We start from the raw sequence: 18992 nt of genomic DNA on the forward strand, positions 1-18992 counted from the left end.
AGAGAGGAGGAGACAATCCCATCCATCCTTTACACCTTATATTAACTAATGAGCCTGTTTACATACACATTAAAAATGTAACCACTGTTTATTTCAGGAGTTTTCAGATTATTCCAGTGATCATGTAACCACCATAATGTGATATGCTATCAGATAACCGCACTTATCGGAGAAACTTATGGGAAATGGGATGAACACATCTGTTTCTCCCAATACTCTGGTGTCTTCTTACATGTGAACCAGTTAATCTGATTTCTTTCTTTTACATCCATGCATGTGTTTTAAAAAAACAAATATAAAAATAGGAAGTTTGAGTCTCCCGTGATTACATATTCACATACAATGAAAGAAATCCGATAATGGACTAAAATGTGTAAAGCAGTGTGAAGTGTTCTTCAATTATTGCATTTCTGAAGAGCATATAAAGGCATCAGATCCAATTATTAAAATTATGTGATTAGTCCCAGTTTGGATTTTTAGGCTCATCTAAATGTAACGTTCAGTCCTGTGTTGTGGTGAGAAGACCCTTCATCCCCTCTGCTTCAGACTGGACAACAGTTTTTGTTTTTTCATCTCATCAGGTAGTTTATCTTCAGCAGTGGTGGTTGAAACCTGTGACCTTACACTGTCATTAAGTTAAGTGTTTTGTGATTATTTTAACCCTTTGATGCATTAATTATGAGAACCTTAGTCAAGATTTTTTTTCCTGAGTGTGTTTATTCCTCTTTAGGCATGAAAAAAACAATGTGATTGAAATGTTTTTAATGTACTTATTTCTTATGGAGTTGCAAAAATGTCCACTCAGTTGGACACCATGCATTTAAGTTTTGAAGCAAAGAAACATGTCTTTACAATGCAATAACAGAAAGCGATACTGTGTGAAAACTATGAAATAATATTTTTAATTCAGCTAATCTGATGTTTTCTCACATTTAAACACACTCTATCTAATACTAGTTATTACTCACTTCATGGAGTGAGTAATAAGTTTTTGTTTAAGAAAATTGTTAATTTCAGTCTAATAACAACCAGCAATTGATTTAAACTCAAACATTTTACTGCAAATCAGGTTTATCAAGAACAGCAAAGTTACAGTAATTGTATGAATTGCAGTGTACGACATAGTGTATAAGTGTCCACTGTGTTGGCTGATATGCACATAAAACAACAAAACCCATGCATGAACATACAAGAGAACAGCTGTAGAATAGCTGTCCACTGTAGTGACCAGCATGCATGAAAGGGTTAAATGAGAGACAGTAAATAGGAAACAATGACATGCTGTGTGACGCGGACATATTCTGGACATTTTATTTTTCTTTAATTACCTGCGATGGAACTATGAAAAACAAGTTTTTTTCATTCTTAGACAATTTTCCTTTGATAGAGGTCTGCTTTAAGGATAGCTCTGATTTAGCTGGACATTACACATTGGCTTAACAAAGGAGATACACACACACCTAAAAGTAGTATTCTTTATCACTACCCATAGATTTGTGTCCTTACAGTACTGATACATACAAAAGCTTATGTAACACAAAGACATTAAACTATTTACACGACAATGTTAAAATAAATATCACTAAAAACACAGTATAAAACCTGGAGTTCATATGATTAGACCAGGGGTGTCAAACATGCGGCCCGGGGTCCAAATGCAGCCCACCAAAGGTTCTAATCTGGACCCTGGGATCTTTTTGTGAAGTCAAATAGTCCACAGTCTTGAATTGAATTAAGCAAAAAAAAAAAAAAAGAGCTTGAATTAAGGAAGAAATGTTGAATTAAGCAAAAAAAACAAAAACAAAACACTACAATTAAGTAAAAAAAAACTTGAATTCAGCCAAAAAAATACAAATTTAGCAAAAAAAATCTTGAATTAAGCAAAAAAAAAAAAAAAAAAAAAAAAATTGCTTGAATTAAGGAAAAAATGTTGAATTAAGCAAAAAATGAAAATCTTCAATTAAGTTAAAAAAACAAAAATTTTGAACTAGGCAAAAAAAAATCTTAAATTTAGCAAAAAATCTTGATTTAATCAAAAAAATCTTGAATTAAGCAAAAAAAATCTTGAATTAACAACTTCAATTTTTTTCTTTGTTTTAGTGTAAAAAAATAACATTAAATTATGAAAATATTGATGTTTACAAACTATCTTGTAACAATAAAACATGAATAACCTGAACAAATACGAACAACCTGAAATGTCTAAAGAAAATTCAGCACAATTTGAACTATTTTCTGCCTGTTCCTCAGTGTTTAGTGTCTTTGTAGATCTGATCCATAATACACATGTAGAAATGATAAGTTGGGGCAGAATATTGTTAAAATTGCTCTTAAGAAATTTCAGTTTTTCAGGTCATTCACATCCTTTTTGTTTGGCTAGTTTGTAAATGTAAATATTGGATGTTATTTTTTGCACTAAAACAATTTGGAGTTGTTATTATGCTATTATTTTCCAGTCCGGCCCACTTCAGATAAAATTGGACTGAATGTGGCCCCTGGATGAAAATGAGTTTGACACTCCTGGATTAGACAGTAGAGGCAGAGCGTGGACATAGAGGCACCAAACATCAGTGTATTTGGCAGATCATGTGCAGATTTTGTGATTCCAGACTAGTTTCTACATAAGACACTGAGGATTATTTTGAACATCATACAGAGTTGGAGCAGTGCTGGGTTTCACTCCCAGGTTTCAAACATAACACTCTGAAGCAGAAATACAGAGTGTTTAACTGTTGTTCATACTGTTACGATGTCACACTGACTCAACACATGGAGGATTACAACGACACAGAGTCCAGGTAGAAAATAGTGGAGCTTTAGGAGCACAAATCAAACACGGCTGCTTGGCTTTGAACACACGTCACATCCACATCCACAGGTGTGATGGCACAGATGGAAGGCGGGGCTAACAGCAGGCCACGGCCCAGGATGGTCCCTCGTGCACCCCCCCCCCCCACACACACACACACACACACAATCCTATAAATTTGGTATCATTGGATTCCTTGGGATGTCTAGATTACAAATATAACTGGTAACAGCAAAAAAACTGGGACTCGCTGTGACATATCAACAGTTTTATTGACCTACCGTAAAACATACAAAATGGCTAAACGGAAAATCTGTAATTTTACCATTTGATACAAAACCTCATTAAACCCTTCTTTTTTTTTTTTCTTTTTTTTTTTTTTTTTTTTAGATAATTAACCCTTTCATGCACAAATTATGAGAACCTTAATCAGAATTTTTTCCTGAGTGTTTTTATTCCTCTTTAGGCATGAAAAAACAATGCGATTGAAAATTTTCGTCTGAAAAAAAAAAAACAATAAGAAAAACAATAAAACAAAAATAATTTTTAAAAAAAATTGAAAAAATACATAAAAATAAATAATAATGGAAAAAAAATTCTTATGAACCTATTTTTCATGAAGTTGCAAAAATGTCCACTTAGCTGGACACCACACATTTAATTTTTGACGCACAGAAACATGTATTTACTAATAAACTGTGTGAAAACTATGGGGAGGGCTTGTGATTCTGGGGGTTTATGCTCAGGAGAGATCTACATAATGTTATCGATTCATGTCAGAAAAGATATGTAGTGTCTTCAAACTTTAATAAAGATATGTGTAAAAAAAAAAAAAAAAAAAAAACAGTGAAAAGAACAACAAAATCCATGAATATACAAGGGAACAGCTGTAGAGTTGCTGTCCACTGTAGTGACCACTATGCATGAAAGGGTTAAACATATAAAGCACAAAATAAAAACTAATTGTATGCCAAATCATTTACTTTTTAAATAATGCATCTATCCTTATTGTGTCTAGAGGTATAATGGTATAAACAATAAACATCTGTATCACAGTACATGATCATGACCTCAATAAATGTTTGTTCTTCACAATTCTCCAACATTTGGCTAAAATATATATACAACACGAAAGCTCAGTGTCTTAGCTTCCATCTCCTGCAAAAAGTAATCCAGTTGGACAAATACTGGCAAAGATACCATATGTTTCAATGATTTATGGATAAAATGGAGAAATGAATACTGAAGATTGCATAATTATCTGTTATATAACTTGACATGAAACTAAAATGTCACATGCTTTGGGTGTTAACAGGCCAGAACTTTTAATATGAACATTTCTTCTGCCAGAATTTTCACCCATATGAAATGTTTAATATGTTTCAATATGTCCAATGAGTAATCGAAAACAGTTTAGTGTTGCTCTTCATCTATGTGATCCATTGATATCTTTTATTTGCAGTGATATTTTGTGACTGACCGAGACAAGAAATATTTGATATGAATATTTGTTTCTCATAAATATTTCAGTACTTAATGCTCCAAGTCAGATGTTATCACCCTGACACTGAGTTTCATTTTCAGCAGAGGGATAGTGTCACATTTTACTTAAGGTATTTATAATCTTTGAAGTTCCTGGAAGTGGCTTCAGTCGATCAAGACCATCCTGGCCCGTGGCCCATTTTGTATGTTTTACGGTAGGTCAATAAAACTGTTGATATGTCACGGTGAATCCCAGTTTTTTTTTTACTGTTACCGGTTATATTTGTAATCTAGACATCCCAAGGAATCCAATGATACCAAATTTATAGGAGGGGGGGGGGGTGCATGAGGGACCATCCTGGCCCGTGGCCCACAGGTGACTGGGTTTCTGATCAGCTGAGGACTTAAGGCAGGAAAGAAGGCCTTGGTGTACAAAGTGAAGCACCGTCAAGCTCTTGTAGCAACTCTTTAAAACTGACGTGTTGATGAAAAAACAGAAAACCAGTACAGGACCATTTCCAGTGTTGGCTCTGTGGGAGTACAAAGGCCGTTGGAAATATGAAAAGTTTGTGGACTTCTCAGGTCAAGAAGTAAACCTTAGGTGTTCTCAAGTGTAATTCCTTAATACTGCTTTTCTGGCATTTGAGATCATTCTCTCTTACAGTTTCGTTCTACATCTCAAACATGACTTTATCAGAAACGAGAATCACATCCCAGAAGGTGTGATAAACAAAAGGGGCCACATGTGAAGCCAATTTCCTGCCAAAACGTGAAAAACACATCCTCTACAACTCAATAACACTGTGGTTTGCAACTACAAAATGTGTCTATCAAATGAATACACAAGCGATGTTTAATATATCATGCCTCAGAGACAAATACAGGTATAAAACAACAACAAAAAATGTTGATATTTGACTCAATCTTTACACATTTCTAACAGAAAGTCCAGAGGAATTCACCTCCACACCAACAGGTGGTACTGTGAGTCCATTTAATAGTGTCAAAGTCTGCTCCAGGGTCAAAACACAGTATTCGAAATCTCTCTGACAGGACATTTTAGAGACAATTTGACAGATTAGTTTTGCTAAATGATTCATATTTTTACTTTTAAATTCATTTTTGCTTTAGGCGGACCATGAGGGATTATCCAAAGCAAGGAGCTACTTTATATTGAAATAAATGTTGGAATGGCAACAATTAAAGTTCACTCTCTGATGGGACATTACTGTGTTTTGACCCTCCACCAAATAAAGTACCTCCTTACTAAGTTTATTTCTAGGCATGAAACGATGGTAACCACATTATACGGCTTTGGAAGCTTATCAGCACTTGTCAGTGCTTGGTATTCCACTGGTTTAAAGCACTTCAGATTTAACCCTTTCATGCATAGTGGTCACTACAGTGGACAGTTATTCCACAGCTGTTCTCTTGTACATTCATGGGTTTTGTTTTAGTTCCGTATCAGCCAACACAGTGGATACTTATGCACCATCCCATACGCTGACATTCACCCCATTCCTGTAACTTTGCTGTTCTTGATAAACCTGATCTGCAGTAACATGCCTGAGTGGAAACCAAATGCTATTTGTTATTAGACTGTAATAAACACGGGTTTTTTGTTTTTTTTTTAAGCAAAAAGGCTTTTTGTTTTTGCATTTTATCTCCATGAAGTGAATAATAATTAGTATTAGGGTATGTTAAAATGTGAGAAAACATCTGATTAGTAGCATTAAAAATGTTTTTTATCGCATAGTTTTCCATATCACTTTCTGATATAAGGTTTTAAATACATGTTTCTTTGCTTCAGAAATGAAATGCATGGTGTCCAGCTGAGTGGACATATTTGTAACTCCTTAAAAAAAACAAAAAAAACCCCTCTATCACATTGTTGTTGTTTTTTTTTTTCATGCCTAAAGCGGAATAAAAACACTCAGGAAAAATATCTTGACTAAGGTTCTCACAATTCATGCATGAAAAGGTTAAATACAGGATTTAAATAAAATGTCATCTTTGCTTTAAGTAGTAGAAAGAATGAGTTTTGGAAAGAACATGAAATATATGGTCATCACAGTTAAAAAAAAAAAAAACAACAAAATAAATACTTGAATAGGTAGCTAAAGTTAGCTACACTTACACATTCATAACAATGTTTTAACTTCAGGTTTGTGTCACTTCCTCTCAGTTTATCAAAGGGCAACCTCTGCAAGCTCAGTATTTAATGTTAGCAACTATAAGGTTGTCAGCTATGATATGTAAAAGAAAAAAAAAAAAGTAAAAAGAATATTTGGCATCTACTGTGTAAAAATAAAAATGACAGGAAGTAGTACTTCTTCTACTTGTGTATGAAATCAGGTTTCCAGACACTCAGTGGTAATGCATGATTCCAGAACTGACTTTGCATCTGCTGAGATTTGCATTCCTTATTTTTTTTAGTCCCGGATGAATTTTTCATATATGATATCCACATTGCTGAGCTCAACAGCCCAAAACGCACTGTTATTAACATTATTCAATCTTTATGTCATAAGATAAACTGCAAAGAGGGTGCATTATTTGGCATATTGTTAGTCTCATAGCATAAATGCCTAAGTCATATTTTTGGCCAAATTGTGAAATCTGCATCTTTACTCTCCTAACACTACTGTTTCATTTTATGCACAATTTAACCAAAAATATGACTTCAGTAATTATGTTTTGAGGATAACAATATGTTGGCAGGTTATTCGTGAAACATGATTTATTTTGTTCATTAGAATTTTGGCTGGAAATTAGCACTGCTTTACATCAACAGGTCATGATGCCAGATGTGATGCATCCTGACTAATTAGTTTTGCATTTGTATAAAATGAATGAATTGGGTGTGGGATTTAATAAGTTTTCTTCTTCCCACTCCTTTTTGAACAATCCATATTGAGTTTATTTGTTATTACTAGTGTACATGGCAATTTCTATTTTACCTTGATCACCTTTGTTTATTAATGTATTTGCTCTGCCATTAGTTCCTTGTACACAAAAGATGTTTGATTTTTTCTTCTGCTCAAAACAAATAAATGAATGAACTTTGAGGTCAGTGAAAAATTTGTTTTGTTTTCATGTGTAATTTTGGCAGAAAATGTCCATATGGATTTATCATCCTTGGGCACTGGCACACCTGCCATGACCACAGTGCAGGTTTGGTTTGACTAAAAAGGTGGTTTTGGTCCAAACACGTCATGTTAAGAGGTGGTCTTCAGTGAAAGATGTGAGGAAGAGAAACTCTAGTAAGTGTGCCTTTGATTTTGTAACAGACACTGAGTCACTTTACGTGTGCGTAGCATGACCACTTCTTCAGAATTCTGATCAATCCAGGAACAGATTTTTGAAAGGACATTGTGCCACTGCAGAGTCGTCCTGTTGACTTAACAGAGGCTTCATTAACAGGCGGTGTGAGGAGAGCTGCATCAGGCTGACGCTGCCTGGCATGTGGGCCATCATCAGTCAGCCATTTGCTCACGCTCTGTGTGAGAGGACTCTGTCTGCGCTCTAATTCTCAAACACTTAGTTTGTTCAGCACTAACAAAAGGCAGTGTGAAGCCGCGGGCCCGCTCGCCTCTGACTCCGTGATTTGTCTTTGTGCAACAACGGGCTTTCTTCAAGGCTCTGAATGGCAGCACAGAGGCCTCAGACAGGACGCAGTGTGTTCAGGAGCAGACGCTTCATTCAGATGCACAAGGCGACGGAGGCAGTGGATTCAGAGGAAAGTGGCCAGTGTTTTAGAGACACTCCCTGTTGGTCAGACTCCTCTGTTCAAACTGAAAACACACACAGTCCCATCAACTACATTACCCAGGAGTCCATACAACCGTTAAGCCAACTTCTGAAATGTCATAAAAACAAAGACAATGTGAATCAGGCTGTTGCATATATACAGCAGACCCCACCCTGGATACTTCAACACCATACTATATTTGACATGTACAAATAAACTGGTCATTATTTTTCTTCATGGATGAGACTGTATACCAGGGGTCTCAAACACGCGGCCCGGGGGCCAAATGCAGCCCACCAAAGGTTCCAATCCGGCCTGTGGGATGAATTTGCAAACTGCTGTCGAACTAATTTTAGTTCAGGTTCCACATACAGACCAATATGACCTCAAGTAAAATAATAGCATAATAACCTACAAAAAATAATGACTCCATATTTTCTTCTCAATTTGATGTGAAAACCCCCCCCCCCAAAAAAACATTACATTATGTCTATAAATAATGACAACTTCAAATGTTTGTCTTTGTTTTAGTGCAAAAAATAACATTAAATTATGAAAATATTTACATTTACAAACTATCCTGTAACAATAAAATGCGAATAACCTGAACAAATATGAACAACCTGAAATGTCTAAAGAAAATTCAGCACAATTTTAACCACTTCCTCCCTGTTACTAAGTGTTTAGTGTCTTTGTAGATCTGATCCATAATGCACATGTAAAAATGATAAGTTGAGGCATAATATTGTTAAAATTGCACATATTTTTCTTAAGAAATTTCAGTTTTTTTAGGTTATTCACATCTTTTTTGTTTGGATAGTTTATAAAAGTATTTTCATAATTTAATGGGTTTTTTGGCACTGAAACAAAGACAAAAATTTGAAGTTGTCATTATTTATAGGTTATTATGCTATTATTTTACTGGCCCGGCCCACTGGAGATCAAATCGGGCTGAATGTGGAACCTGAAAGAAAATGAGTTTGGGACCCCTGCTGTGTACAGTCATTTGGTCTCATCTGTATCCGTTGTACAGTGACACTTATTTTTCATTAAGTTCTGACGACGGATCTGCTGTTTCCCCAGAATCTTGTCTAAAAGGTTTTTCTGTCTCCTGTTATGCACCGACTTCCTTTTGAAAAGGGAAAAAAAAAAAACCACCTTAGGTGACTAACATTCAGCCATTTTTAAAATTTGTCCATGAGTAGTTCAAGAATTTTCATGTTGTCTTTTTATCTTAAGGATAAAGGGGTTATTTTCTTTTGTTCAAAGTAGGAGTACAGTGATGTTCATACCTGACATGTCCATGAATAGCTTCCATGAACCTTTTCTGATAGAATACATAAAAAAAATGTACATCAGAAACACCAATGTGAAGATCTCAACATCATTTCACAAAGCTAAACCTAATGAAAATGAACTGCACTTCCATAATTGTAATTCATAGGGTTTTTTGTGTATTGCATTAAAAAAAGTTTATGGAAACAAACAAAACCTAGAATTTTTTTTTTTTTTTTACAATTACCTAAGGTGGTTTTCGCCTTTTTCAATAAAGAGTTCATGTGTATAATGGAAATAGGAAACACCTTTTTGAAAATAAATTTATTAATTCAAACCAGTTCATGGAAACACATATAGTCTGACATTTTAAATGATCCTTTAAATACATTCGACATTTTATGGAAACACGGCCACTGAGGACATTTCTTTTTAAAATTTTGTTATTCAGCCTTTTCTAATGCGATACAAAATTTACATAACAAATGGCACTTACAAAAACTAACTCAAATGTTCTTTATGATGAGACGTGACTTTGACAATAATGTACAATTCAGGAATAAAGTAATCAAAAACATAGCTAAACCAATCATATCTACAATTAAGTGCACCTCCAGGACATCACATGACACAAAACTGAATCATTCGTCATTTTTGTACAACTTTTACACATCCAGTTCTGGTATAGTAATAATAATAAAAATCTAGTATAATTCTGAAATGCTGGGAACTTTGCTGTTCTGCAGAAAATAAACAATTATTTCTGTCCTTTTTCTGACTAATGCCACGTCATATTCCAAGCAGCAAAGCTCAGTTTTTCAGATACACATTACAACCCTGGCTCATTCCCCTTAACTGTGTGCACATTCCCAAAACTATCTGGAGCCCTCTACAAGTTTTTTTAGAAATTGTGTTGCCTCGCATCCCCTTGGGCCCTCAGTAATGAGCAGTGTTCTTTTTTTTCTTTTTTTTTTTTTCCCAAAGCATTGCAACAGTTGTAATGGAGCTTCATAAATTACTCTCAGAATTGCATCAGATCATTTCCTGTGTTATCCCAATGCTTCCTGAGCTAAAAAAAAAAAAAAAAAAAGGATTTCAGGAAAGTTGCGGTCATGTGATGTGGTACAATAATCCATGTAGCGGACAGTTATATCTCGCTCACAATAAAGTTATAAGTAAAAATATTGTTATTGGATAGATCTTGATGGGGTAATAAAAAATAATCCATGCATGACAGTGTTAAGTGATCAGCAGCCAATAGCATTTCTGTGTAGTAAACTTGTATCTCCTGTTAAGAATGCAGGCTGATCTGAAACAAAAACCTAGCAAAAACAAAACAGCACTTGCGGTCGTCAAATGCAATGGATGAGCATTAATGTCAAACTGTTACACGAGTGAGACACGACAAGTTATAGGAGCTGATGAAGTGGACGATACAAGCTGTACAGTTCAGGGTTCAGGACTTAATACAACACAGTCTGCCTTTACTCCTTTAGTTTTCTGCTCGGATGCATGGAGGGAGAGATGGGCAGTATTCACAGGTACCTTTAAGAATGTTTTCAAAAACACTGAGCCACTTCAGCAATACTTAGGTTTAATGTAGGAGTCGCATGTTAAGGCAAGTTAAGGCAAGTGAGACATGGAATCACTTCTGTATCTGGACATTTCATGTGGATTAGAGGCAACTAGTGACGACCAGTGGGTGCAGGGCAGGCTTCAGTTATATGGCAATGTGATCAAGAATGACTGGTTAGTAAATGCCCATGTTACCCACTAACACTGTGATACAAGAACCTGTAATTTAGAGTGTGGTTCTATGAGGAAGATGGAACTTTTTACTCCAAGAATAATATGTTTCATTCACTTTAAGGATGTAACGATTACCAGTATAACGATAAACCGCGGTAAAATTGCAGACAGTTAGTATTACCATTTAGATTCTAATTATCATGATAACCGTGTTTGATTACCACACTTTTAGGGAAAAAACCCTATGTAAGGCTATGCTTTTATGTTAAATATTTGAGTATAGTTTTAATTTATTAGAATTTTGATTTGATATACCTAATATTTGGAACCAATGTTCACTTTCAAACTCTTTGAAAAGGTTCATTAAGCATCTTTGTTATTAATGCAATAAAGTATATATATTTTTCAAATCGGATTTTATATTTCTTTTGTGTTTTCTGGCCTTTTGTGTTAATACAGTAGGCTAAAGTGAAAAAATAATAGACAGATGATATAAATGAAGTTGTGCTGAAAAAAAAGATCCCAAACATGGGTATAGTAAACGTTTGTTGATATAGTATATAAAGACAAAATTAAAAGGACTTAAAAACGGCCAAAATAGGACCCCTAAGGGTTAATACTTGAATGTTTCTGCCAACAGAAGGTACACTGTGCCGATTATTATTATTATTTTTTTTAAATACAACTTGGTTAAATTACTTCAGTGTGTCTAAGTACTTTTTGAACATTTTGAGCACAATTTCAACAATACCGCGATAATAATAATAACTGTGATGATTTTGGTCACAATAACCGTGATATGAAATTTTCATATCGTTACATCCCTAAGTCACTTGTTCATACTGCTGTCATATTTAAGAACATTTTTTTCTATAATAAGCCAACTCGTTTTACTCTGATGTGTTTTATTCACCTGTTCATGTGACAACTGCTGATGCAAAAATTTCAATGACAATGTATGGCCTTGCTTGACCCCATGAAAATTTGCTTGAAAGTCTGGTTCCCACACTGACTAAACCATAGAGGCAGAGTTGAGACAAAACTGAAACAGTTTTAATTGTTAAGGCCTTATGCAGATAACATATCCAGATACAGATTCCATGTTTGTTACAGGTGGATGCTGGGCCATGAGGTCTGACTAAGGTTAAAAATGGCTGGGTTTAAAAATCTCAAGAGTCTCATAAAGACTGATGAAAAAGTGGAGGCATCAAGTTGGCTTCAAATGGAAGTGGTTCAAATTCTGCCCTGAGAAACAGCCTAGTAAAACGCACTTTAGTAAAGTTCACTTTTCCAAGTGGTCTATGGGGTTATGTCTGCGCTCTTACCAGCTCCCTCATTAGTCACCTGTAACAGAATCCATCAGCAGTCACAAAAAGTGTAAACCCCTATAAAATATAAGTTAAAGAAAATGTATAGATACATGCACAGTATATTCAGACATTAGAAAGAAATGGCATGATTAGCAAACTAGAGTGAAGTCGGCATAGGAACAGGAAGTCCTATCTATGCCTGTGTGTTAGCCCCGTTCTTTCCTGTTCCACTGCTCTCACAGGAAATCCCCACCCCACCGTGGCCTTGTGATGTCATCACCAAACGCCAACCAGTGGTGTAAAACTGAGGACAAAAGAAGAAGAAGAAAAAAAAAGCAAGGCAACACCTGGCAACAGTCGCAGACAGTTCCGTCATGTGCAGCCGGCTTTAGCGGCTATCTGGGAAGTTTCAAACAAGCCCCATCCTCCACTCTCCCTCCTTGGGAAAAGTGGTCAGAGCAACTTAGAGGAAAGGAAAGTGTGTGGATGTAAAAAAAAAAAAAAATTAAATTAAATTAAAAAAAAAAAAAATACAGGGACCGATGTCACTGCCTGATCGGCCCAGAAACCATCTGTTCCTGACCAGAAACACTACGTCCTGTCAGCAGTATTTGGAATAGAATGAGTTGTAGATTTAATTACATTAAATGAATGTCATTTTTGCTCTAATATGTATTAAACAAATACATTTTTCTGTTGTAAAGGTGGTGCTTATGAAATACAGGAATTGCTACATCTTCTTTAGTCATTGAAAATCATTTCTCAAAAACCCTGAATATTTTATTTATAAAATAACTGCACTTATTTTTTTATTATTTCTAAAAAGAACTGATAAACTGTAAATGTTGGCTAATGTTTACTGAAGGGTACATGCATTTAATCGAGAAATTAAATGCTGTATTTCAAAACATCTATAAACAAAACTCACATTTATACTGATTTTAGGTAAAATCCTGCTGAAAATTACTTACAATACAGTGACAGGAAGCAGTACTTTCACACAAATGTAAAACGACTTAGGTTTGTGCAAAGATGCTGTGACCAATCTCGGGTAGGTCCCCTGGAGAGAGTGGACTGGGACCAGAGAACAGGGGTCAGAGGTCATTTACAGTGATGGGCAGGGCTTTGAGCCAAAGTCGTCTGTTATAAGTCAGAGTGAATGAGCTCAGTAAGGCAGAGAACAAGCATGGGGAATGGTGGCAGTAGTGGTGGCTTTGATACACAGTCAGTTATGTGAGGAGGGGGTCAGATGGGATGGGTGGAGGGACACTGCCTGATCCCCTCTCAGGTGGGTGAGGGTGAGGTCAAGGCACCCCGACACCCACTTCCATCTACCTCCGGACACCCCTCCTTACTCCTGAAATGTCCACCTCACTGCAGCATGAGCTGTTTGAGATTGTCGTGCAAGATGGTGTCCTTGACGTCGCGGAACACCAGTCGGATGTTCTCGGTGTTGATGGCTGTGGTGAAGTGGTGGTACAAAGGCTTCTGCTGCTGCTCGCGCCGCTTTTTGCGAAAGCATTCCACAAGGAAGCGCTGAACGTCCTGCAGGCTTGTGGGGTCGCCTGAGAACTCGGCGAAATAGTCTTTAATGGAGACCTGCTTGACCTTCTCCTCCAGCAGGTCTGTCTTGTTCAGGAACAGGATGATGGAGACATTGCTGAACACCCGATTGTTTACGATTGTCTCAAAGATGTTGAGGGACTCACTCAGCCGGTTGGTCTGTCGGTCCTCCATCAACACCTAGAAGGGTGGAACAGAGATATGTGCTGGGGTCAGAGGTGAGCTGTGTCAAGTGTATGTAAGACCAACACTTTCCCGGAATTCAGGAACTATATCTATGTAACTAGTGTCTCAATGACTTTACTAACCTAATATACTGACCTAAATAAGACCTTTAAGACCTAATATCTAGACAAAAACAACACCTGGGACACGGCAGAAAATTAAATTGTAGACAAATTGGACAACAGGAAACATTTAATGCAGACTATGCCAATGTCATCATTTCAGGTATACATGTGGTGCCAACATTCATGTAAAACCCACGTCCTCTTTGCCTTTAGAGTGACTGTGGGAGAAACAGTGCTGAAAGCAGATGAGCAGACATACTCAAAGGAGAGATACCATCTGCACTTCATAGTATCCAAAATGCATTTTGTCAACTCACCCACAAAGACAAGAAATGTATTTCTAACTGGCCATATTGATTATGATTTTAATATCTAATAATGTCAAAATGCTGCAGTTCAACTTGCCAATGGAGAATACTAAGACACTTGCTGAAAATAATTTGAAGTGTTCAGAGATATTTCAAAGTCTATGTAGAATTAAATGGTACATTATTAACCCTTTAAGTGCCAAAGTCCCAATATTGTGACAAGCAACATAACTGAACGAAACAGCTATTTGAAATCTTGATATCAAAATGGAATATTAAAAAAAAAAAAAAAGAAAATGAGAAACTCTGGTGCCTAAAGGGTTACATTTTTAGCATCTAATTATTTGAAAGAAATGCAAGGAAAAACAGATTGATTTCTAAGAAAAACATGTAAACTTTCCCATTTTAGACACCAGTCATGACTCAAGTATAGAAAGGTTTTTTTTTCATAAATGCATATGACTGAATTTGTGCTCATTCAAAAACAGTCTGATAGAAACCTGGAAAGTTTTAACAGTTCAGCTATTCTTTCATAATGAAAATTTATTTGTTTCTTATTTATTGTAATTTTAAACACTGGTATCAGGCACCCAATGAAAATTAAATTTTGTAACAAGTATTTCCCCAAGTGCTGCTAAACAGAGCAAACTTGTTTTCTTACACAGCTTGTTCAAATATTCTGGTTTTATATTGCTTACATTATTTTACTTTGCACACAGAAGTGAAATTATTTCACAAAAACCAAAAACTACCAGGATCAAAATGATTAGCTCTTGATGTTCGTCATCAGTTGTGTATCCCTTTTTCTAGATGACAGCCTGTATTAGTTGGTTTTCAACAACTCTCTGACACAGCTAATGAGGAATCCCAGCTCATTCTTCTTTGGCAAATGTGTCCTCCAGAAGCTCCTCCAGATTTGGTGGCCTTTTGCCATGGGCCTCGGTCTTCAAGTCACCCCACAGGTTTTCAATGGGATTCAAGTCAGGGCACTTTGGTTTTCTGGAGGCAGTTCTTCACCAGGAGAAGTATATGTTTTGGGTTATTGTCATGTTGGAAAACAATGTGACGAGCAAAAGAAGGAGGCCTACAGCAGGTGGGACCAGCCCTGTATGACCAAACAGATCAAAGCAGCAAAGAGGAGCTACAGTGAGATATTAAAAAACAGCCTCTCAACAAATGACTCCGCATCAGTTTGGAGAAGCAACACATCACCAACTACAGAAGACCATTCCCCCACCCAGTGGAAAATCCCAGTCTGACAGACAAGCTGAATAACTTCTACTGCAGGTTTGGAAAGACTGACTACTTCACACCTTTCTCTCACCCTTTCACACCTCAGACAAAAGGACTGATGCCAAAACCAATCCCCCCATCCTCGCTTTCCCCACCTGCTTTAGCCATCTGTGATGAGGATAAGTGTCAGTACTTTCAGAGGCAAAAGATGAGGAAGGCTACAGGACCTGATGCCGTGTCCCCCTCTAGCTGTAGAGTCTGTGCTGACCAGTTGACCACGTTCACCCAATCCCTAGAGCTGAGGGAAGTGTCCCGCTACTTCAAACGTACCACTATCATCCCAGTCTCTAAGAAGCCCTCCATCACAAGATTAAAAAATAGGGCCAATGGCCCTGTAGCTTACTGGCACTTCCTATCTCTTATAATGTGGAAATTTTTCAAAGTCGCACCAAATCCAGAATCAGATCCGGATCCAAATAATTTCACTATCTTTTGTTGACATCATCATAAAGAAGCTGTATACCAAGTTTGAAGTCAATCGGAATTGTAGTTTCGGAGAAGACGATTGAAAGTTTTGTAACGGATGACAGATGACGACGACAGACGACAACGATGCTGGAGGCCGCATGACAACAATAGCTTACAGCCTATCAGCCGGAAAGCTAAAAATGACAACAGACCTGTCCCCCTGACATCTGTGGTCATGAAAACATTTGAGAGACTACCGTTAAACCACCTGAAGGACATAACAGGCCACCTGCTAGACCCCCCTGCAGTTTGCCTACCTGGCAAACAGGTCAGCTGATGACGCAGTCAACATAAGATCACACTACATTCTGTACCACGTCCACTCCCCAAGGATCCTGCTCCTGGACTTCAGCTTGGCATCCAACACCATCAACCCTGATCTCCTCGACCAGAATCTCTCCCAGCTCACAGTGCCTGCCTCCACCTGTCAGTGGATCACCACCTTCCTGACTGAGAGGCAGCAGCAGTTGAGGTTGGGGAGCATCACATCCAAAACCTGATCCATTAGCACTGGCACCCCTAAGGGGTGAGTCCTTTCTCTGATGCTCTGCTCCCTCTACACCAATGATATTCAACTAAAATATAGAGAGATCCAGTTAGAGAAAATTTCTTGAAGCAAAGGTCTGTAAGATCATGTCTAACTATTCAATGTGATATATATTTAAGTAACCAACATTTGCATTTGTGCAGATGTGTATAATGTCTCCTCATAAATTAAACAAAAGTGGGGCTGTAGAAGTAGGGACCCAAAATCCAAGCAACCCTGACAGAACACTCACGACCACATTGTTGGCAGCGAATGTGTGGCTCAAGATCCTGGTGGACTGGTCTTACTGGGGTCTGAGACTTCTTATTTTCTGTAATCTCACTGCAGATTTGAGTGGGTATGTTTGTTCAAAACTTCTATGTTTTGTTTCATAATGGTGCTTCACATTGCCACGGTTCCTGAACATACGAGAGATGCTTGTTTAGTGCTCCCAATGGGAAGTATGATCAGAAATGAGTCTGTCCATTCCAGGTTAAATGCTCTATTTTCACTGTCCACTTTTCTTCTTTTGGCGATCGCCATTTCCCCCTTACTTTTCTCTCCCTTTCTCCATTTCGTCTTCTCATCAACTTTCTCCAGTGCAGTCGTCTGTTTCTCTCCCTTTGTTTTCTCTCCATGTATCACCATCTTTCTTTTTCTTTCTACTGTCTTTTCATGTGTAACTTGTCTCTAACTCTTTCATCTGACTGAACTGTACAGTTGCACTGTTTAACGCTTTGAATGCACAGATTTGACTGGCTGAGTGGTATCACATGGGATGGCTTTACACTCATGCAATTGGTCTATGTGTTTCCTCATCCACAAAACCACCACCAGAAAGACTATATAAGCTGTGCCAGTTAAAATAGAAGCGCCCCACCACTGGCTGTAGGTCCGGGTCCTTATGGGACAGCTTCTGGATCCAGACCTCTGGTAGGCGTTGCACAGTATGCCAAAACCAACTGATTCAAGGACAGTTTCTTTGCCCAGGCAGTCAAACTGTTGAATGCCAAACTGTGACAGTATATACCTCATGAATATTTGCAGCCACCTGGGATCAAACTATTGTCCATTCATACTGCACTATTGTCCTTGTATACAACACTATTGGTTTTTACACCTCAGCCAACTTCTGGCCAAAGGGGTATTGTAATCGTTTTGTCGTCTGTCTCTCCATCTGTTTGTCTGTTCATCCATCCATCCATTCAACAACATTATCACATTATCTAAAGAATACATTGCGATATCTGCGCCAAATTTATACTGTGGATGTATCTTGGCATGGAGCAAAAGCCTACTGAAAAGGGGTGACCTTGACCTACTTTTTCAAGGTCAGATGGCCTTGTGCTTTGTGCAGTTATAATATCGGAGTACTTTCAAATATAAATATGTATGTAATACATTTTACACAAAGACAATCTAATCTCATCAGCCCTACGATGAACTGGCGACATGTCCAGGGTGTACCCCGCCTTCGCCCATAAGTAGCTGGGATAGACTCCAGCGACCCCTGTGACCCTAGTGAGGATGAAGTGGGTTCAGAAAATGAATGAATGAATGAATAATCTAATGTAAATTATAGGGCAGAAACTTTCAACAGAATTTCACACTATATTTAGCCGAGGGGTATTAAAAGTGCACAGCACGTTATGTTCATCTTGTTATACTTGCACTATTGTTCCATTTACTATTTGGTCTTACACTATTTGTTCAGTTTTGTAGAAAAAAAAAAAAAAAGATTATAATACACATAGTTATTTTATAACACATCAGGGCTAAGGCTAAGCCAGAAAGAAATTCTTTATTTGTGTGCACAAACTCAGCCAATAAAGCTGATTCTGATTCCGCTAAACTTTCTCCAAGTTGTCCTTAGCATACTTCAGTCTGGACTGAACATGTTAGGGGGAGATTTCTTGTTCTGCATTCTCACAGTCTATTCCTGTGCAAAGTTCTATTTATTGTCATCTTTGAGAATACTATTCTGGACTTGGCAAAGACATTCACTACAAGTGTCTTGGCAGACATCTTTTTTTTTAAATTTAATTTTCATAAGTGGGCTAATAATTTCATCCTTTACTGTAGTTAGTACATCAAGGTTTTTTCCAAGTTGTACACTTCAATACACCACACCACCTTGTCTGTAGTTTGGTTAAACTGTGGGCAAGTGC

At 37.2% G+C, this 18992-nt stretch overlaps 1 protein-coding gene across 1 annotated transcript in view; it reads right to left on the reverse strand.

Annotated features, from left to right (window-relative positions):
* Nucleotides 1-13182: 13182 nt before the first annotated feature.
* gna13b (guanine nucleotide binding protein (G protein), alpha 13b) overlaps nucleotides 13183-18992 on the reverse strand; it is a 36528-nt gene continuing 30718 nt past the window's right edge. The window contains exon 5 of the mRNA XM_030141536.1: nucleotides 13183-14119. Within this exon, the coding sequence (XP_029997396.1) occupies nucleotides 13748-14119 (372 nt within the window). The 3' untranslated portion in view covers nucleotides 13183-13747. The remainder of the gene's footprint in view (nucleotides 14120-18992) is intronic.

Source organism: Sphaeramia orbicularis, chromosome 8 (assembly GCF_902148855.1).
Source record: "Sphaeramia orbicularis chromosome 8, fSphaOr1.1, whole genome shotgun sequence".
NCBI classification, from domain to species: Eukaryota; Metazoa; Chordata; class Actinopteri; order Kurtiformes; family Apogonidae; genus Sphaeramia; species Sphaeramia orbicularis.